We start from the raw sequence: 21376 nt of genomic DNA, 5'->3' as shown, positions 1-21376 counted from the left end.
ATAATTTTTGATATGACATTTTGTCATAACATATACAAACAATCAATCTGAAAATATATAATATGGTATACAAAATTTATGTTATATTAAATTTATTTATATATATTCGATACAAATATAAATTTAAAAAGACCTCATTAAAAAAGTTTCGCTAACAAAATTTTTCTACAGCAATTAATACAGTTTTATTGAAATTTCCAAAATCTATTTTTTACTTAATAAATAATCAATAGAAATTAATAAGATAGTATTTATTTATTTGAAATCGTCTCAAGATCTCCAAAAAGGAAACAAAAACATGGGGAAATTATCCCAGTCAAAGCTCGCAAGTATGAGATCATTCAATTTTCCGTGCCCTCTTTTTTAAGTCCAGACTACGGGACCGTTGTTAAAACACTTCACGCAGCACTAAAACAGCAAATTGCTTCTCATTAACGCGCTACGAAATACCGCGGTGATCCTTCCCAGTTACCCAACAATAAGTACCTACCTACCTACCTACCTACCTACCAACCTACCTACCTACTGCAGCAGGTGCAAAAACTTTATTTAGTAATCATTGCTTCGTGCGAGCGCGGGGTTTACGAGCTTTTACGAGAGAACGGCCATCTGACAGATGTTTTAATATAAATTTTGCGACCGATTTAAAGCTTGGCGCTTGGCATGTATGTGATGTACAATATAAGTGAGGAAACACACGGCGGCAGACCGCGCGCGCCTTAATGGAGTTTGCGCGATTGCTCGCGCCTCGCTCGGAGAGAGAGTTTTAATAGCTACGGGCGTTACGAGATGTTATTACCGAACGGAGAAACGCCGTGTGGCGCAGTGGCGCGCAAGTCAGGTATAATTAATTGATCTCGCGTTCGTGCCCCGCGCGATGCTCCCCCGACAGAGACGAGTAATTAAGTAACACGTAATCATCGGGCTGCGTTACGCGCGTACCGCGTGAGCAATTGCAAGCGATGAAACGGCACGATGCGAATAAAATCTTTCAACAGCCCCGGCGGACGGGACCGTCGACGGATCAACAAAGTTAATTGGGAGAAACGCGCGAATTGCGATTCGATTTCCCTCTTCTTTTTTTTTTCTTTTTATACACGGGAACTCAAACGCCCGCCCTTCACGCGGCCTTACGCGTTTGTTATCACGTGGTATATAGTCGAAAATTCGATACTCCATTTTTACGTAACATTTATTTCGTTTTTCTGGACGGGATATCTCGCCTCCCTATACACGGAGAGAATTTTCTCATAAAAATTACCCTGAAAATCGTGGTAATTGTGAGACAACGTAAACCTTGAAGAATGTTACCATACTTTTAATAAAATTTACTAAAATTTACTAAAATTTTAATAAAATTGAGCAAAGTTTTAGTAAAATTCGTTAGAAGTAAATAGATAGTAAAATTTACAAAATTTTGCCAAATTTTAGTAAATTTTTTCAAAAGTATAGTAAAATTCTTCAAGGTTTACGTTGTCCCACGATTACCACACGATTTTCCGGATAATTTTTAAGAGAAAATTCTTTCCGTGTAGCTTGACGTGGGAACGCGTTAAAAAAAAAACACACACAAGAAAGCGACTACGGAGACCCTGGAGAGACATATTCGCCTGCCATTCACCTGCTCGCATTCGATACATGAATGCACAAAACGTAGGGCGCACGTGGGTGCGCGGTGTCGCCCATCATCGACGTCATTACATCTCGGGGAAAGAGAGGGTGTCTACTAACTTGACCATTAATATTAAAGATCCGGGGTTCGACGTACGATACTGCGCGGCTATATATGCCTTCGAGACGCGGATGGGGCCATTTAACATTTATTATTGACTATTAAGTTTCGCGAACCAGATGTATCGCTCAGCCGATTCCTCGCACCTCCCGGATGATCGCCGAGAGCCAAACTTTGAATACTCAACGTGCGCGAATTTTATACTTTTACTTTTAAGTTTTGCATAAAATACGACTTGATTGCCCATTAATATTCGCGTCACTTGTGTCACCGCGAGCCCCCATTTTGGAGAGTGAAGAAAAAAATTGCAATTCTGACGGAGAGAGCGTTTGAAAAAGAAACGCGTGTGCGGATAACGGGGAAAGGTTTCCGCTTCAGCAAAGTACCGCGGAGCACCGTCGAGCGCGCTCGAGAATCCGCGCGAATAAATCGTCAATGCGGATTAAAAAGTGTCTCGCGTATTTGGCAGGTGGTTAAGCACTAGTCGAATATACATATACTACGCACGTATACGCGTACGCGTCCGACGGGCGTGCAGCACGTGGGCCGCGAGATCTTTTCGAAATAATTTAGGGGACGGAATCCCCATGCGCACGCATGTACAGCATCTGCGAAACGGAGTTATTTATGATGGATTAGAGCCGGGATTTAAGCCACGGCTAATTTATGTCAGGCCACGGGATTGCGATTCTCAACGATTTTCTCTCCCTCCCCCTTCCCCCTTCCCCCTTCCCCCTCCCCTCGACTCACTCCCGCCCCCCGCTGCCCACAATTAGAATGGCTCTCGTGATTTGCGTGTGCTCTCGTTAAGACAAAAACGCATCGGATAAATGTTAGTTCGGTATTCGCGATATACGAGACGGCGGCGGCGGCGGCGTGTCTGGAGTACTGACCCCACGGAATCGCGTGAAGGAAAGTTTGCGCCGTGCTTCTAAAGGGTTTTGCATTCAGCCTAAAGTTTCTCGATAAGATCCCGTTGATTTATCGCTGAAATTATCGCTGTAGCATATATAAAAAAGGAGAAATTATCTTATGCATAATTTACTAGCTTATTCAACTCTGCATAGGTTAATTGTTGCTTGGATTAATCATTAGGAGTGCCGTTTATTTGCCGATTTCAGCCAAACTTATAACTGCATCTCATCAGAAGCAGAGATAGAAAAGGGGGATGCAGTTTTGAGATTATTAATTTTAACATCATTATATTCTAGCTGGGGAAACGAATTTTAAGTTAATTAAAACTCGTTAATTAAAAACGTAATATAATTGTTTGAAGATAATTATAGTAAAACAACGGATTTTTCATTGCAAAGAATATATTGTCATAATTTCATACAAATTTGTTTCGAAGAGAGTTGTTAAAATAAATATGAATGTTATTATCTAATTTATATTAAAGACGTGCGCTCTAGAATTTCTTTTATATAAATTTCTGAACTTTTTGTTTTCCTTTCTGTCTTTAGACACATAAGAGACGAAGGCAAAATCGATATATCGTTACGATAATATTTCATATTTGAAAGAATAAGTAAAATACTCCGGCTCATTTATTCTTCGCCCACCTTCGTCTTCGCTCACTTCCGTTTCACTTCCTGTGCTATCCTATCCTGTCCCATCCGGATCAATGACTGCGTTTCATTTTTATTCCGTCCTCTGGCTATCCCCCGCCCCCTCCGTTGCTTCTCACCCCTTCTGCGGTCCTGCGTGTGCCGATATCTCGCCGGCCATAAATTACACTCCTCCTTTTATTTGAACGAGCACCGAACTTAAGTAACTAGATCCGAAGTTCACATCGAGGGGTTAAACGCCCACGGTGCTTCTCCTTCGGCACGGCTGCGATACGCGGCGAGTAGTGGACCCACTCCCTTCCTCTCTCTCTCTCTCTCTCTCTCTCTCGCACACTCTCATTCCGAGCAGATGCAATTGCGTCGTCCCGCGGGGGCGAGAGAGCGTGTCGCACAGCCGGACCAAGGGGTCCAATAATGGCGACTTGAATAATACAAGAACGAGAGAGAGAGAGAGAGAGAGAGAGAGAGAGAGAGAGAGAGAGAGAGAGAGAGAGAGAGTAGCTCTTGGGGCTGCTGCCTGCGGAGTCAAATCATCGTCGCCGCCATGTTCCTTCTATTCGTGCAAAGTTTCGTATGTATATACGTTATCGCAATGCACTTTCCACCAAATTGCAGGGACAGATAGATCAAAAATTCGATGTAGGAGTTTCATCCGTTCGGTCAGATATCTCGTTTCTCACGCCGCGGATTTCGAAACTTTCTAATGCGATAATATCGATCCGAGTTTCTCGGAAGAATACCAAGACCCGATAATCGGCAAATATTCGCGAAAGTTTCGATCGGATCGAAGTAACTGTGGAGAACGGCGCAGGCGACGCAAATAATAGCATGGAGCTTTTCGCAGTTTTACAAGAAGTTTTACTATAGAATCACGAAAATAAAGACATTCGGTTCGAAACAAACAATACAAAACTTCCAAGCAACTTCCGTAATTTGACGTAATTCTTCAGTTCTTTATGGATTCAAAACAAATGTAAAAAGATGTAAAAATTGAATTTTATCTAGTCGGAAGTACATAATTTTAATATATCTCATCAATCACTTTTCGCAAAACATCTTTCTATTTCCTTTTATTTCAAACTTTCCTCGATTGCCACAGAAATGTTTTAGGTACGTCGTAATTTAAAAAAATAAATAAATAAAAGAAATAATATTGCGCACCGTCGCGTTTAAAATGGATATTAATAAATGTTTTTTCAATAAATCTAAAAGATGCACAGAATGCAAGGAGATTCGGGTTCAAATAGATAATATTTTTCGCAATAATTCTTTAATATTTGGGAGTGGAAATCTCTTAATTAAATTGACTTAATTAATATCTCTTAATTTAATTAATTTTATGTATTTAATACTGTGATATGTTACTAATCTAATTTCATTTTAAGTAGCTGCGTTGAAAGTAACAGCGCGCAGTTCGAATGAAAATGTATAAATCATACAAAAAAGCATCAAGATTTGACTGTTTATTCACCTATCTCTACTTGAAGTGTGTTACGCAATATGCATACTACTTAGTTCTAAACTTCCAAGAGAGATTGCAGTGTAACGCGAACAGTCGCGCGATTACAATATTACACAGGTCGGCTGTAATAACATCGCGTTAATCGCGACTGCACCTTCGCGAGCAAGGAGAGAGACGAGTAAGGTGAATTAAGGGAGAAGTCAGTGGGGGGGGGGAAAGACTCGTTAGACTCTCTGAGTGATCTATAGACCAAGATAAACCACGCGTTCAACAAGTGTGCGCGTCGCCGATAGTCTATCTACGGTCTGCAGCACGGCGCGAGATGTACGTGCGGAGCCGTCTGACGTTTTCCCAATACTTTTCAGTCCATCGCGGATACAGCGACGCCCGTCGATCTCGATTATCAGACGCGTCTCGCGAGATCACGCGTCTCGCCGGGAGCCGTGAGAAAATCTATCTTTCGCGCACGGATTGCGCGGTCGCGCACGAACCGAGCAAGGGGATAAGGGGAGGAAGGGGTGGGGGTGGGGGAGAGAAGGGAGCTGCAGCGTGGTCGCCACCATTGAAACGCTCGACATTCCCGATATTTATCAATCCAATACGTCAATCGCGACGTGCCTTCCGGGCACTGCGCGTTCTATGGAGCCGCGGGTCGACCGCGAGCTAACAAGGTTATTGTTTCCTTGATGAATATGAACATTTGCGCGGTTAATTACGCCGCGCCGCGAAAAAATGTTACGTCGGCGCGGCGTACGGGAAACAATGACCGCGCGCGCGATCGCAAAAGCGAGTGCAAATAACGAACGGGCCGGCCGCGTACAACCCAAGGAAGAAAAAAAAATTGCGCCCGGCACGAGGAACGGCCGTTACTGTGTGTGTATATATTAAAAAAAAGGGAGGGGGCAAAAAAAAGGAACAAAAATCGCCCGAACGGCGCTCTCCCGACTCCCGCTGGCTACAAAAAACTGATTGTTTAACCCGACAAGTACTTTTGATGGAGGAACTCGAGCATTAACGATGCCGCCGTATAATTATTTTCTCCTCTCGCTACGTGTTCCCGCATGTGATTTGCGCCCCAAAGGAATTCGGCAGCCAAGTTCGGTAGCCGATTCGTCATTTCCTTCCTTTCGTTTGTCAACGTCCGGAACAATTTGGTTCCGGATGTACGCTCTGTTGTACCGGCGTAATCAGCGTATCAGGGCCGATCGTGCGTCTCTCGAGGAAGGAAAAAAAAAACTCGGAATTCGCACGTACAGAACGGAATCGTTCTGGAAAATTGGAAAGTGGACGTGCACAAAAGAGAGAGGGTGAGACAAGGAGAAAGGTAGAATAGGACAAGGCGGAAGAGGAGAGAGAGAGAGAGAGAGAAGAGAGAGAGAGAGAGAGAGGAGGCGGGGGACTGCTTCTCTCAAAAAGAGAAGTAGCCCGGTGTAGCCTAACCCGGCTTCTTCGTTATGACAATATATCTCAGGCTCCAGGGAAACATTGCCGCAGGAGTCCCGAAGGCATGCTACCAAAGCTCGCGGCGGCCTCCTTTGTCGGAGATTCTTCGAGCAAGAGGAAGAGACGGTTAGCAGGACGAGGGGTCAAGGAGAATGCAGCTTCACTCTTTCTTTTCGATCTCTCTCTCTCTCTCTCTCTCTCTCTCTCTCTCTCTCTCTCTCTCTCTCTCTCTCTCTCTTGCTCGCTCGCTCGATGTAAAACGAGAAATACTAAACAAAACAGGATGCTATTAGGTTTTTGCCGCGCGCCACTGAAGCCTCCGTGTGCCGTGGCCGTTCGATGATCCTTCAGGCTTCCAACGCATCGCGAGGTTATTATTAACGCGCCACGCAGGATTCGGCGGTACGGACCTCTCGAACGCTCGAGGGTTTCGCAGAAAAATTCATCTTGCGTAACTTGCGAGCGTTGCGAGCGCGCGGTAGTGCCGACACACGCGGGGAAATAGAAATTCCGGCCGGGGGGGGCGGATTTTATAGGCGCGATCGGGGTGCGTGTGCCCGCTCGGTGAATTCCGAACGATCGAATTAACGAAACGCGCGGTAATCCCGATTTATCCCTTCGGCCTGGCCATGGCGTAGCGTAGCGCCACTCCCTCCCTCCCCCCCTTCCCCTTCCCGCCCCCTCCCGCCCCAGATCAGAGGGGGGTGGCTTTCGCGAGGGGCTGACACGTCGCGCCGAAGGGGAACATGTTATCGGCGGCGGTGCCGTTTATTTTTACGAGACGGCTAGGCCATATATTACGGTACTTTTTATATGGGTCTTATAAAAAAAATACGAGGACCGGGAGTCCTAGCAGTAACTAAAGTACGACGAGACGCCCGCGTCGTATTGGCCGCGATGCCGCCCGTCGTCCCTATAAACCGCTTCTATACTATCGCGCGAAACGAAGCACATTACGACGAGATCGCGCGCCCTTATCCCGTCATCGAATTTCCGACGAGCCGCGTACGGCTCATCCCCTACGTTCCGCCGCGATACGACACACCTTTGTCTTCGCGTAAAGTACATTATTAAATTCGGAAATCCCCGTGTCCTTAAAAAAAAAAAACGAGTCGTTACGGAATATATCTTTTTCCCATTCGATGAATATGATTTTACAATGGATACAACTGAACGACGCAGGAACACAGTGAATATCTTTCGTGTGATCATTCACTTTAATTGAAACTTGTATAAAAGCTATTGAAAAGCACTTCATGTTTTACTTTGTTCATAAATTATCTGTTCTTTTAATCGCAAATTATAGTTTATATGTAGTATTTGACAAAGAAATAAATGTTAAGATTGAATAATAACTAATGTGTAATTCAAAATCATATAAAGCTGAATATAAAGTTGATAAAAATTATTATTAGTCATGAAATTCTGTTCAAGGATCGAACGTATCGACATTTCCGTTAATTTTGTTGAATGTTTTCTACGCGATATAATCAATGCAAGAGCACATAACTCTGTTCTCGAATCCTTTTGTATGATCACTTACTTCGATTGAAGCTTGTATAATTAAAACTATGGAATTGAAAGAGATTACTCTATATTTTCTATTCTCTTTATAAATTATTTCTTTTGCCATAATTGCACAAATTATACGGTTCCTGATTTTTCTTCGAGAAAGAAATTAAATTTCAAGCTCGAATAATCGATGCGCAATTTAGAAACGTATGAAAAATACAAGAAATATATAAGATATTTATTTATTCTGTATTATACACGCGCAGTGCGATTATTTATTAACCATCCCATTCATATATCGGGACCGTTACCGCGCCGTCGTTGCGTTACGATCGCGCGTTAAAACGGAAAGGAACTCCTGCGATGGCATTGCCGGGCCGCACGGCAATGTCATCACCATCCCAGGCGGATGTGCGGCCGTCCGATAAAAGTGCGGGCTAGCGGCGAGAAATAAAGCGCGCGAAATCGTCATTCGGGGGGTGTCCGGCTTGACCGTCGTCGTCCCCGGGTCGTTTCAGGAGGAGCGATAATGGCCGGCGGCCCATGCCGACACCGACGGGGCCGGGATTACCGCGGGGGTAACGTTGGAGTGTTAATACCAATTTTAATCGCTCGTCGTAAAGACGATGCGCGCGTGCAACTATAACGCGCACCGACGGGCGCGGAGAGAGACTCGCGTTTGGCAATAAAGACGCTTTTATTAAATCTGCCCCGGCGGCGGCGGCGGCGGCGGCGGCGACGGCGGCTGCGCACTCCCTCGCCCTCTTCACCCTCGTGAAGCTCCGCTGCTGCGTGTTTGGTTTACGGCCGCGCCGTTCTTTCTATTTCTTTATGAAGATCGTGACGTTTCAAAAGACAGCGGCGTCGTCTTTGTCTCGATCGCTCGTCTTCCCTCGTCATTGGGTGCGGACGCATTGGTCGTTGCCGCCGCTGCATTTTTCGTCAATCACACCGGGGCGAACGACAGGTTCGGCCTCGGCATTCAGACTTGTAATCCGCTCACGAGGAGCTCGCTTACCTTTCGGCTTGTGTCGAGATGCCGATACTGTAAAATCTGGTAGCTTCTGTTTTTCGCTTTTAATATGTACCGTTAAAATTGCAGCGGTTATTTAATCATTTGACACCGTTCGCAATCCGCACACACGGAAAGAAGACAGTTTTATTAGAATATCTACACTGAGAAAAAAATATTGTTGATTTGACAAAATTTTCCAAATAAATAAAAATTTTGTCAATTCAAGAATTTATGCAAAGTAGTTATGTAGTTAATTGAAATATATAAAGTACTTGAATAGACAAGATTTAATTCAGTTGGAAAATTTAATCAAACTAATAACATTTTTTTCTCAGTGTAGATCTTTAGCTAGATATAGAAAATAATTTTTAGTCCATCAAAATAATAATGTAGAGCATGGTAGAAAATACTGCAAAAAATATCGACATTTAACATTTTTTCTTAGAACTTGCCCTTAAGACTTTTTCCATGTAACAATTTATTAAGCGTTCTATATAATCCAATAAAATTATTACAGATTTGTATTTAATTAATATTTTTCTTAGATCCTTTATAGTAAAACTGTATTCTTTAAATTAAATATCGTTTGAAATCTTAAAATCTACAATTTAATGTATAAAGATCAAAAACGTGTTTTCTACATTTTTACACACTTTAATTTTTCATAAATTTAAATAAGCTACATTTCCTGCATTTTATCCAGGCAGCACAGCTCTGCTTATTCGAATAATGCATGCAGAGTTTATTACGAGACAAAGAGAGAGAGAGAGAGAGAGTGAAAATAGAATTCGTATACAGTACAACGATCCGAAGAACGTCGCAAACATAGCATACATCTAGATTTTCATCGACAATTTACGCGGGAAGGAAAAAGAAGGAGCAGTAAATCGTGTCCGAGCTTTTCCCTCGAATAAGTCGAGGGAAAGAGAAGGAAACAGAGAGAAAGAGAAAGGCAGGAACAAACTCGAGGGGTGCGCGTCTAATTCCGAAGCACACGTTCGAGTCTATGGGCGCGCGCGATGGCAAAAGAGCGCGAGAGATCGATAAATCGAGTGCCCGCTCGAGAAGTGGTAAACAAAAGCTGAAAATAAGGAAGGAAGCCCTCGTTAAACCTCATTAAAACCGGGGATAGTACCGTGCTCGAGGCACCCCCTGTGCCATTAATGCGGCGCGTATCCGCGCAGAGGGGCTCTCGCATTCCCGTAGCGAGAATCGAGAGCTTTGAAAATTCATGACTCGCCGCGAGACCTCGGGGCCACAATGGACATCCATAATGATGACGACGTGAAATCAACCGCGTTGACGTGCGCTTTATTAAACTATTTGAGAAAAAAAGAAAGCAGAAACGAGCCAAACGCCGCCGCGCCAAAGAAAGGCAATGATCCAACGACTTAAACGACTGCATTTCTCGAATGTATATTTCGCAATCATAACCGATAGATCACCCGTAGGATAGATCGCTGCAATTGCAATATCTGAAAAGCGATCGGTAATAGGTAACTGAGTTGATTGATCTCGTCGATGTACATCCAGCGCGCCTTATTCTTACGCGTCGTTAGTTTTCACGATCGGATAGGAGAGTCAAGTCGGCTCTCCAGGGATGTTCTTCTCAATTTAGTCGGTAGAGACTACTCTTTAATGATCACCGATAGCCGAGCCTAGTTAGTGGTATTCTCTAGGAGAATGTGAACGGGACCAACATGATGACGTACTCGTCGATAGCCAACTAAACGGACAATTACGTGCTTTTTTGGTATTAAACGGGGTAGAGGCTAACATGGTGTACAAGTATCAGTAGAGTAAGGATGTGAAATATATAACCTTAGATGGAAAAGAATTATAAGAATAAAGGGATAATATAACAGCGGGTCGCAATCGAATTAAATATCTGCATAAATTTCTCCCCAAGGCCAATTGCAATGTCTATTTAAAAAGATGCTTTTACTACTCGTTCGTTTATCTTAACAGTGTTAACCCGTGTCAACAGAAAGTCTTGGTATTGGTATGGCAATATAAATACATAGTTCAATCAACATCATTGCACTTGCATTAACAGCAAATATTGTTACATTAAGTATCTTTTGTTGGCAGCCCGCAACTAAGCGTTTTGTTGAATCAACTTTTTTTTCTCGGTGTAAGAAATCCAAATAAAGTCGAGAATATCAATTAGAAGCGAAAGATGCACAACAATTCAAGGAGAGACATGTCTCGTTCTTGTAACACAAGGCATGGTCTCTGCGACTTGATGCCGGAGTATCGTTCGCCATGTATTAAATATCATTATGCCGTACAATCGACGTTAAATGCGAGACGGATGGTCGATGGATACTTTCCAATATATCGGCGTATCGGTGACCCTAATCGGCAGATTCGCCACGCGCGCCGATAGCGAGGGGGAAAAGAGGGGGTGGGGGCGAATTAATCGCCCGAGGGAACGGGTTTGTCGGAAATGAAATATCTGGGTAGAAAATCATGCCCGACCGTAAAGGATCGACCGGTCTCTCTTCCTCATTTAAGATTGTAAGGGGGGGCACGTTGTGTCGCTACCTGCCGTATGCCGTAGCGGTATACGCTCGCTCGTGTAGCCATTACGTGGCCGGGGCTTCCTCCGATCTCGCTCGCTCGCGGCGGCTCGGCCGATCGAAGGGGATTATTCGTCCATTACGGATTCGTGACTCCGTCCACAGCGCGTCGATGAACATTCCTCAAATTTACGCCGGAGCCACTTTCGACACGGTCATCACTCGTATTTCCTTCATACTTAATTAATACCTGCCCTGCGACTTGAGTCCGTTTTTTTTTCTTTTTTGCGAATTTCTCCGCCGCGATAACTTTGTTTCAGTGGCTTGCCAAGTGCTCGAATTATAAAAGAAGATGCGCTTAAACGTAGGTAATTGTCGAAAGAAAAAAGATTTGTTTTTCATCTTACGGAAAATAAGATTTTTAAGTAAATCACAAAATTATAATAATCATAAATTTAATCTTACACTGAAAAGAAAGTGTGATATTTGCGACTACAATTGCATAGTAAAATAATCTTAATCAGGAATATCATTCTTATTATTATTATTATTGATAACAATCATATGCTTATATAATAATTGTTTTATAGTACAATTATTTTAGTTAAGGGGTAATTTTAAATTCAAACAGACTATAATTTATATTATCGAATAAAAAAATACGGTTGGTTCTAAAACTAACTATAAATTATATTGTGATTACTGCAACTATTTTTTTCTTATTATCTGCTGGAATTTCAATAACTTTAATCGAATTTGAAAGGGGAAAAAAAACCTCAAGACAATTTATCGACAATTACGTGGTCGATTCATTGCGCATTGATGTGCACGGATTAATGCGATTACTTTCGTCTAAGTCGTATACCTTCTTCTTACAAAATCAAATAAATCCGACCCGTTCTCCCCTTCGCAGAAGGGCCCGCCCGTCAATCCCGCGAGGCGAGGCAAAATATTTCGTGATTACGAGAATTGTACAGCTGCGGTTTTCGTATCCTTGAACCCGGTGGCGTTGAGTGGCGTTCAGCATAACTCGCGTAATAACTCGCTACTTACGACGCGCCGCTTTGGATCCCCGCGCGCGCGGCAACGTCTCGGAGGTAACGCTGCTATTCGAATAATCACGAAGAAAGCCGGCACGGTTCGGACGCCCGCGCATATTCCCCGTAGACGAGGTATTACTCTCCTCGCGTGATATCCACGTCCGCGGAGCGCATCGCGCCATCGCGCCGTGTATTCTCGCTAGTATATACGTGCGCGGCATCAATGCACGATCGTCTTGTCAATAAAAATAATCGACTGTCCGGAACTCGCGGAGGGTATTTGTCTGCGATGGAGAACGCATTTATTTGGCCGGTCGCGGGGTAGTAGAGAGAGAGAGAGAGAGAGAGAGAAGGAGGAGGGCAGAGACGAGGGAGAGACAAGTTTGCCTTCGTCTCCCGGAGGAAATTACCGTAGATAGAGATGATGCTTGCAGGAGAATGCATTCCCTGATCATGCGCGCACGCGATTGCACACTAATGATATTATAAATCTAGATAAACTTCTTCTTAATTTTGATAAATAATAACGATATCCTTCTGAGGTCCGTAACGTGTTATTAACTTTTGTTACTCTCTTTTTAGCGCGCCGTTGCGGAAGATTGCCATCTCCAAAAGAGATCTTTATCATGGGGATAACTTCAAGTTAAAAAGGAATCGTAAATTAGCGTAGACTAAGATTAGACGATGCACTGTTGTAGCAACAATTTTCAATTACGCTTAAGACGGACATAATTTTTTTTTTTTTATTATAAATGACATCTCTTTGATTATTTTCTTACATTAATTCCTTCCATCTCGATTAATGTTTTAACTTTTACATTATCTTAATTACCTGCGAGTTAATTGTTACTTGCGATGATCGCGAATGGATGGAACGTAAGTAGAAATAAAGCGTCTTTGGGTGCCCCTGACTTCTTCTATAAACCGGAGGCGTCAATAGGCGTTCTCGGTAGTGAAAGTATTATAGAGAAATATACGCAATACAATCAGCTTAGTTAAAGTCTAAAATATAGTGGCAATTGTAAATGTATAATCTTGGCGCAACATCAGAGTCTAAAAAATGTCGAAAGAGCGTCAGAATAATTATAACCTGATAACTTTCCCAGTTATCAGGTCAATTTTTATCAAGATAAGATTATATTCTTTCGAAAAATTGTTTAACTTCGAGATTGGATGGCTACGCTAAATATCGAACTTAATCCAACGTTACTGATACCTATTTCTACTAATGCAGGTTAATCGCCTTTTATTTCTTTCTAATTTTTATCCATAATCTCATTATCTTTTTCTATATTTTTGCAAAACTAAAAAACGTAAGTTAAACTAAGATTAAAATTAATCTACTTTGATAGAAATGGACGTGAGGCAGAGAATAACAGAACCTCATTTATTAAAAGATATACTATTATTTTCACAACGACTCCGTGCTTATTATTATAAAGAAAATCAAGATTAAACATCATTTTTAAATAATTTTCAATTATAACAATATTATTACTACAACTTGAGTTTAAGAACTCGTAATATTTAAATATATAAAAGTTTTTACTCCAAATGTCCCGATAACAATTTTTTTTTTATAAAAACATATATAAAGATATATAAAATATACCCATATATGTTTATACTAGTTTCTTTTTTTTTGCGTATAATTTCTATTTGATATAAAATAAATAATAGTTGTACCGAAAATATGGAGACTAATTAAAAAGATAATTTTCGGATTGTTTTTTTTACAAAAGATTAAGTTTGAAAAAATAAGAAAAAATTGTCCACGTGTAATCAATATGTATTCCGCGAATCAAAAATATATATGATAATACACGGGTAATTTTTTTCTTATTTTTTATATCTGACTTTTGGAAAAAAAAAAACAATAATGCCAAAAAGTATCTTTTTAAATAGTTTTTGTATTTTCAGTCAGACTTATTTTTCAATACCAAACAAAAATTTCACAAAAGAAAAGAAACTAGTAATAAACAAATATGAGCATATTTTATATGAAATTTTTCATCGGAATTCTAACATTCTAAATGTTTCTTTACAACGAGATCAGCCGGGGATTCAATAAACCCCATCTTGATAATCGCGCCGTGCATTTTTAATCTCAGAGTTAACAACGGGCTAAATATAAAATCACTTGTTCAGAATAGTAAAAGATACACATATAGACAATTTTGACTCACCACCAGTTGGCTTGTGCGCCGCTTTGCCACGCGACGATCAGCAAAGACACGAGCAGGTAACTCATTGACATGACGAGCGTGCGTTGCGTGTGCGGGGATTCTCTTTCTCTCTCTCTCTCTCTCTCTCTCTGTCAACTCGATCGCCAAATCCCCCGAAGATCGAATCTCCTCCGTGGAAGCAGAGAAAGAAGATTACGTGACTGGAGCGAGCGCGCTTCTTAACCTCGCATTCTTACATGCGCCGGTAACGACGGTCCGCGTTTCGCATCGTTTTTCTCCGCGAACGCGCGCGCGAACGGCGGGCCGCGGCGAGGATCCGAACCGTCGAAGATCGCGCGCGAGGAAAGAGAACGGACAAAAGTAGAAAGAAAGAAGGTGAGCGATCGACTCCGCGCTGCGCTCGAAAGAGCCGGATCGAGAGTTCTCCAAAACTTCGCGCGGGATCCCCGTCTCGTCTTACATGTTTCCGGCGACGCGCGACCGGCGATTCGCAGAATCTTCGGGAGCCGACCGTGAGCCGCCGCCGGCGGGAATTTTTGCACCTCGGCGAAAAACGGAAACTCGTCGCGCGCGTAAACCAGCGCGAAAAGTCGCGGCTGGGGGAGGGGGGTGGGGGGGGTGTGGAAGGGCCCGAGCACGATGTACGTCGGTGACCGCAACCGAGCGGAGCCGACACGCGGATGCGACAGACGACGCTCCGTGAACGTTCGCGTACGGACTGTGGCCGGCAGAGTCACGAGGAAAAGGGCAACACGGGGCTCACACGGTGGGCGGAGTCGCCGCTCGTTCGCGGCACGCCGATTGGCCGCGCGGCCGAGGAGCCTCCGAGGCCCCGCTCGCGCTAATTAAGCATTTCGGCGCACCGACGGCGACGGGACGGTGCGAGAGGCTGCGAGCGCGTACGCCGAGCTCGCTCGCGATTCGTTCCTCGACTCCGCGCTTGTGCGTCTCCTCATCACCGGACTTTACGCGTGAGAGACGCGACCCGCGGCCTTGCTGCGTCGCGTTTCATCTCGCTGCTTCGAAACCACCCCCCCCCCCCTCCCTCTCCATCTCGATATCATAGGAAGGACATTTAAAAGCTACCGTTACTTTCGTGTCCCTTTGCGTATACTAGCGATAAGTAATATTAAATGTAAGTATTTATCGCTGGAGAGTGTCATTATTTGGTGCCCCGATAAGAAACCGCTTTTGGCGGGTAAAAATTAGTTAGATACGAAAATTGAATGTTATTGTTATTTCTTAGACTATTAGAAAGTAATTTGCAAGTTTGATTCTTTTTTTTATGAGATGATAAAGTGTTTATGTTTTATTAAGGTGACTGATAATTTATGTAGAAAGCATCTAGACGATTAATGACTTCATTTTAGAAAGAGCTGCACGTAACGATATAAAAATTTCGATCCACGACTTATTATTTTTTATTTATTATTATAAGAAGTACGCTGGCCTAAAATTTATGTATAATTGTTATGTTTAAAAAAAGGAAGTTAACATTAAACATGACGTAAACTTCAAACAATAGCAAACAACAAATACAAGTAATCAAATATTTAACTTTTTATTGTGTGCTCAAATTATTCTGCGCAGATTTAAGAAACATTAGTATATAAAAATAAATGTTGCACAAAGCTGCAAATAATCTCCACTTACGAAAAATTCTAAAAATGAGTTTTCTTATAATGTATAACTTTATATAAAACTACATCTATTTTTTATCTTTATAGTACACATATCGCGTGTACATACATATTGTATTCTTGAAATATCAGCTAAATTCATATAATCCATGATAATAATTTAAATCATTTCTCGTCATTATGTTAATAGGAAATTCTATTTTCCTTGTCAGAGCAATTATTTCGTTATTTCCTGCCAGTCACCAATAGAATTATTTAATCAATATTGATGTATTGTCAATCAAACCTTAATTTATTTCAATATTTCTCTATCTCTCTAGAATCAATTAAAAATTTTGATAGCTATTTTGATAAATATTAATTTAAATTAATCGCTATTCTTTAAAATGTAAATTTACCCTCATTACGCGCTTAGAAATATTAATCTATATAATTTTCAATCTCCGAGATTTTCATTATATAACGCATAATTTATAATATCATAGATTGAAATCAATATCTCAATGCTATTGAAATGAAAATGTGCTAATTGTATATTCGTTATTGCATAAGCATACAAATAATTTCTGCATCAAATTTGAACTCGTCAAAGTCATTCTACTTCCAATTTATATAACAGAACTATGAATTATAAATTACAAAATAAAATGACGCATGTGCTCTGCGAAATAATCGATAAAGTATTTATTACAGTAGATCTGCTTTTAAATACGATAATATTTACATTTTTTAATTGGAAATGAGAAAAACATGTTTCATTATTTAGTTCAAATAATAAAACGTATCAAATATTTAAAGATCCTGTTTCTAAATACAGCAAAACAGACGTTTATATTGACTTCAATTAATTACTTATCAATGTACTTTGACACTTATGTAATTTATTATGTAATAAATTACTGAATTCGTACTAATTTGTGCGACTAAAAACAAAAATTTAAATTAAAAGCTCTTTAAAAAAATTGAAAATTTAGAAAAATAAAGATTGAAGTAGATAAATATTTATTTCGGTTATTGCAGTAATACAGAAAAATTACTTTGTAGAACCATAATTATAATGCCTTTTCTAATATATAAACTCTAATTTTTATAAATATTTTTTTATATAAACATGTTTATTCGTTTCAATATGTGATTTTTTACTTTTTTATTAATCTGCAACATTATAATATTAACAAAATAAAATAATCTATGTTTATAGCTTTTCTCGTTAATATTTACAATGTCAAATTTTTCTGTTGATAAACTATTTTTCTTCTCTTTAAAAAATATATATTTTTGTTATATATTTTCGTGACACTAATTTTTTTTCTATTAATATATTACGAGGCTAACGCTGCCATCTGCGGGTCTAATGGAGCAATTTATAAAGAGTGCAACAGTGGGTAAAGGTTCAGAGAAAACGTGATTATACTGCAAGATATTTCAAGTCGGAAGATTCTTGTCGGTTAATAATGAAGGAGCCGCAAGGTTCTAATCAGTTAGGGACTTACGAGCGGACGGAATAGAAATAAGGATAATTGGAGTAGTGACGTAATGCTGAGAGAGCCTGTGGAACCAGGGATCCATCGGTCCCTAACTGATTAGAACCTTACGGTTCTAAGTATTTCATTACCTAGACTAGTCTTTCCGACTCAAATATCTTACAATTATATTTAACAAAAGTATTTTTTATATCTATAACATAGATTTATATAAGCTATAATAACGACAAATTATTACAAATTGAGACAAATTGAGATGAATTCTAAGCACAATTATAAATACATAATCAATTCAATGCAAACAACACCGACATACAAATCACAAAAGTTTATTTTCCTCTTTGCAGAATTATATATTATGATATATGTAATATATATTCATATATACATATATTACATAATATCTCGACATTTGTAACAATGTTGATGTTTTACATCGCGTTTTTGTTAAGTAAAACATAAACCATTTTTATGGAAAAAAATTTTTTGTTCTCTTTGATCGCAAAGAAATGCGTATCACAAAATATAACGATATGGAATTTACTTTAAGTAATAAACATTAAAATTATATTAAAAATGAGAAATCTATTTACATTTAACACAAAACAGAAAATCAACGCTCTCTGATGACAGAAGTGGTAATTTGAACTATAATGCATCATACACGAATCAATTCATACTCAAGGCACTGTCATTGCATGACAAATTAACACTTTCTTTTTTATGTGACAAACCAAAATAATGATTCTTATTTCGACAGCTGAAGCTTAAAGCAATATTTAGCATCATGAAAAAGTTAGGGAAAACACGGATACGTATCACATTCGTTATTCGAAAATATTTTACGTCATACAGGCGCGAATTCCGCTTGTCGTTGCGAAGGATTGTGGTACAGGCCAGCCATCGCTTCCTGTAATGCTCGTAGGCATGCAACGTGCGCCCTGAATCCTCCCGCTCTCTCGACCTGACATTCGTTACGTATATGGGAAACGTATCCACGAGCTTGAAGCTCTCGCCAGGTGGGCGGCGACGGGCCTTCTATTTGCTGCCGAATGGGCGTGTAAGTGTAGAGAGGTCCCTCTTCTATCTTTGGCACCGATAAGTAGTTCTGATTTGTCTGATTACCAAATTTAATTCCCGTGCTAAATTGAGTTGCTCTAACGGTAGACGATAGAGCTGTTTTTGCTTCCTTTTTCTGCGTCTGTATTGCAGAGGCGAAGGATTCAACGATATTTTTGGCATTAGAGTCGGAGAACGTTAACTCGTCGATCAGAGCCTCCTTCTCGCGAATCTTTCTCTTCTTCGTCTCGATCTCCTCCTTCACAAGTTCTATCCTCCTCTCTTCCTCCTTCTGCTTCTCCAGTTCTATTATCTCTTCTAGCTCGTACTCGTTTCTGCCAAGCTTTGACTTACTTTTTGCTATTTGCTCCTTGTTATCCTTTTTGTACTGCTCTATCTTCTTGTTCGTTTCAACTACGTCAATATTATTGGCCAGGTTATATATTATAGTCTCAATTTCCTCTAAATAATCATTGTATTCCCTTAACGTAGAAAAGTCTTCTTCCTTCTTATTGAAATCTCGTAGGATACGTTTCCTTATATTCATCTCCTTCTCAACCATGGAATCCTCGAACATTTGAACTCTGAAGTTTGTTCTCCTCAGTGGAATCTTGCATTCTGGACAGGATCCGGAGCCTAAGTAATTTAATCGTCAGCATTATTAAAATGATACTTTTTACTTCCATTAATATAAATGTAAAAAATAATTATGGAAGTAAACCAGACCTTTTAGAAAGAGCAGATCCACGCAGTTTTCGCATAACGTATGACCGCAGACGTTCACCATCATCTTCAACGATGGGTTTCGGTATTTGGTGGTTTTACACCGCGGACACGCTTGCTCATCCATCTTTGAGGTGAGGAAAAAATAAAACAGACTTGATAAGACTTTTCTTTTACAAAAGCTTAGAATAGGTTAGATTACAGTGCAAACGCAATAAATCTTAACTTACATTGTAAATATTATTATTTCTCGCACAAAATTAAATGTTGAGGTAATTGCTTGGTATAACCGACTGCCACTCATAAACTACCTAATATTACGTTCTAATATCATATTTAAATAATGTGGTTTATATACAGTTGCACACGATCCATACGACTCTGACAACATAACCTAAGCCTGTTCTTTTTAGCTGTACTGATGCACTGGTGCAATAAGTTAAAGTGAGACAAATATATTTTTTCTCATTCTAACTTGTTGCACCAGTGTAGCAGTGCAGCGAAAAAGAACAGACCACTACATAGCCAAAACTACTTGCTACTTCTCGACGTACGCTTCGGTCTCTCGAACACTATCAAATCATCTATCGATAGACTGTATTGAGTAATGCAATTTCAAACTTTAGAAGAAACGAAGTTTGTTACACAAATATTCGTTTCGCATTTTGATGTGTTCTCGTTTATTTATTCTGTTTGCTTATTTTTTACTTTTTTAATAGATTTTTTATAGAAAAGAGTTGAATATCGAAACTAAAAGAAAATAATACACACAAACCAAACAATGATTTTTGTTAGTAAAAATATATATATATGTAATCGTCCGTTCTCGAATTTGTTACAATAAAAATTGATGAACTAAGGAAACTTAATGTTTTTACTATTAAATTTATTCTATTTATTATATTTTTTATATAAATGTTTATAAATGTTAATAAATTTATTATATAAATTTATTATATTTATTATAATTATTATATAAATGTATAAATTTATTTTATTTAAAAATAGTATATTTCATACAGAAAAAAATTTCCAAAAAATATAAAAAATATAAAAATATAAATACATAAATGTGTTGGAAAAGATTTTTTTCAATATACTTTATTAAATTGTAATTGAGCTAGATAATAAAATTAATTTATTCTCTTTATACATATTTCATTTTATTGATATACATATAAAATAAATGCATTTTAAAAAATTTTATGTTAAATTTAATACATTTTACATGTTCCAATTTATTCTCTTAAATTTTTGTGTCAGTTTAACATGCAACGAAACAAATGTGTTAAAATTAATAACAAATAATATGTAAGATCTTCAACACAAAATTTTAATATTTGATATCAAGAACCAAAGTTTATGTTACTGACATATGTATAATGTTAAAAGAAATTAAAATAAAATATTATTTTAATATTTGAACGAAATAGTTATTTATGGGTTTTATGAAATTAGAATGTTAAATTGACATAATCTATGTATTGAAAATCTTGGCGAAAACCAAACAATAGAAAACAAGGTTCTTTTTATGATTTATAAAACGAGAAATATGTCCATTTAACAGATGGCAACTGTTATAAAAATAAAAATAAAATAATTTATCTGTTTACTTTAACATATAAAATAGCAAAAATTTATGTATTTACATATAAATTGTGTTATTTTAATTTTTGAAAATGATTAATATTTATTTAACATACAAAAATCTCAAACACATAACAACGATATGTTAACATAATACATAACTGCGTTAAAATTTAATTAAAAACTTTTTACACAGAAAAATTTAAATACAAATATAAAATCCTTTTTTATTGTGTGTATATATATATATATATATATATATATATATATATATACACATATACATACATCTGCAAAAGCCTGATGTGCGCATTTATTTTTAAAACAAGCGTTGCAAAATTACGGGGCTATTTCGGTCTTCTCACTTTACATTCATATATATACATGGAATGTATTATTTCCA

The 21376-nt window shown here is 39.1% G+C and overlaps 2 protein-coding genes across 2 annotated transcripts in view; both read right to left on the bottom strand.

The window, feature by feature from the left end:
- Nucleotides 1–16445, bottom strand: part of LOC105840148 (protein Wnt-1) — a 47001-nt gene extending 30556 nt beyond the window's left edge. Inside the window, exon 1 of the mRNA XM_012686949.3 lies at nucleotides 14481–16445. Coding sequence (XP_012542403.1) covers nucleotides 14481–14551 — 71 coding nt within the window. The 5' untranslated portion in view covers nucleotides 14552–16445. The remainder of the gene's footprint in view (nucleotides 1–14480) is intronic.
- A 1329-nt stretch (nucleotides 16446–17774) lies between these two features.
- Nucleotides 17775–19955, bottom strand: LOC105828144 (CDK-activating kinase assembly factor MAT1). Its single transcript, XM_012666357.3, has 3 exons — nucleotides 19617–19955; nucleotides 19390–19513; nucleotides 17775–19299 (listed from the first exon to the last, which is right to left on the bottom strand). Exons 2-3 carry the CDS (start codon nucleotides 19511–19513, stop codon nucleotides 18452–18454), a joined length of 972 nt encoding a protein of 323 aa, XP_012521811.1. The 5' UTR covers nucleotides 19617–19955; the 3' UTR covers nucleotides 17775–18451.
- Between the last annotated feature and the right edge of the window lie 1421 nt (nucleotides 19956–21376).

The sequence above is a fragment of the Monomorium pharaonis genome, chromosome 11, assembly GCF_013373865.1.
Source record: "Monomorium pharaonis isolate MP-MQ-018 chromosome 11, ASM1337386v2, whole genome shotgun sequence".
Classification (NCBI taxonomy): domain Eukaryota; kingdom Metazoa; phylum Arthropoda; class Insecta; order Hymenoptera; family Formicidae; genus Monomorium; species Monomorium pharaonis.
Note: the sequence above shows the minus strand (reverse complement) of the source record. Positions and strands in the feature narration are given on the sequence as shown.

Bases quoted from the DNA above. Each gene is read 5' to 3' on its own strand.
- LOC105828144 (XM_012666357.3), bottom strand. From the start codon at position 19,513: ATGGATGAGCAAGCGTGTCCGCGGTGTAAAACCACCAAATACCGAAAC. The intron at 19,300-19,389 runs GTCTGGTTTACT...TAAATTACTTAG, and splicing joins GGATCTGCTCTTTCTAAAAG to GCTCCGGATCCTGTCCAGAA.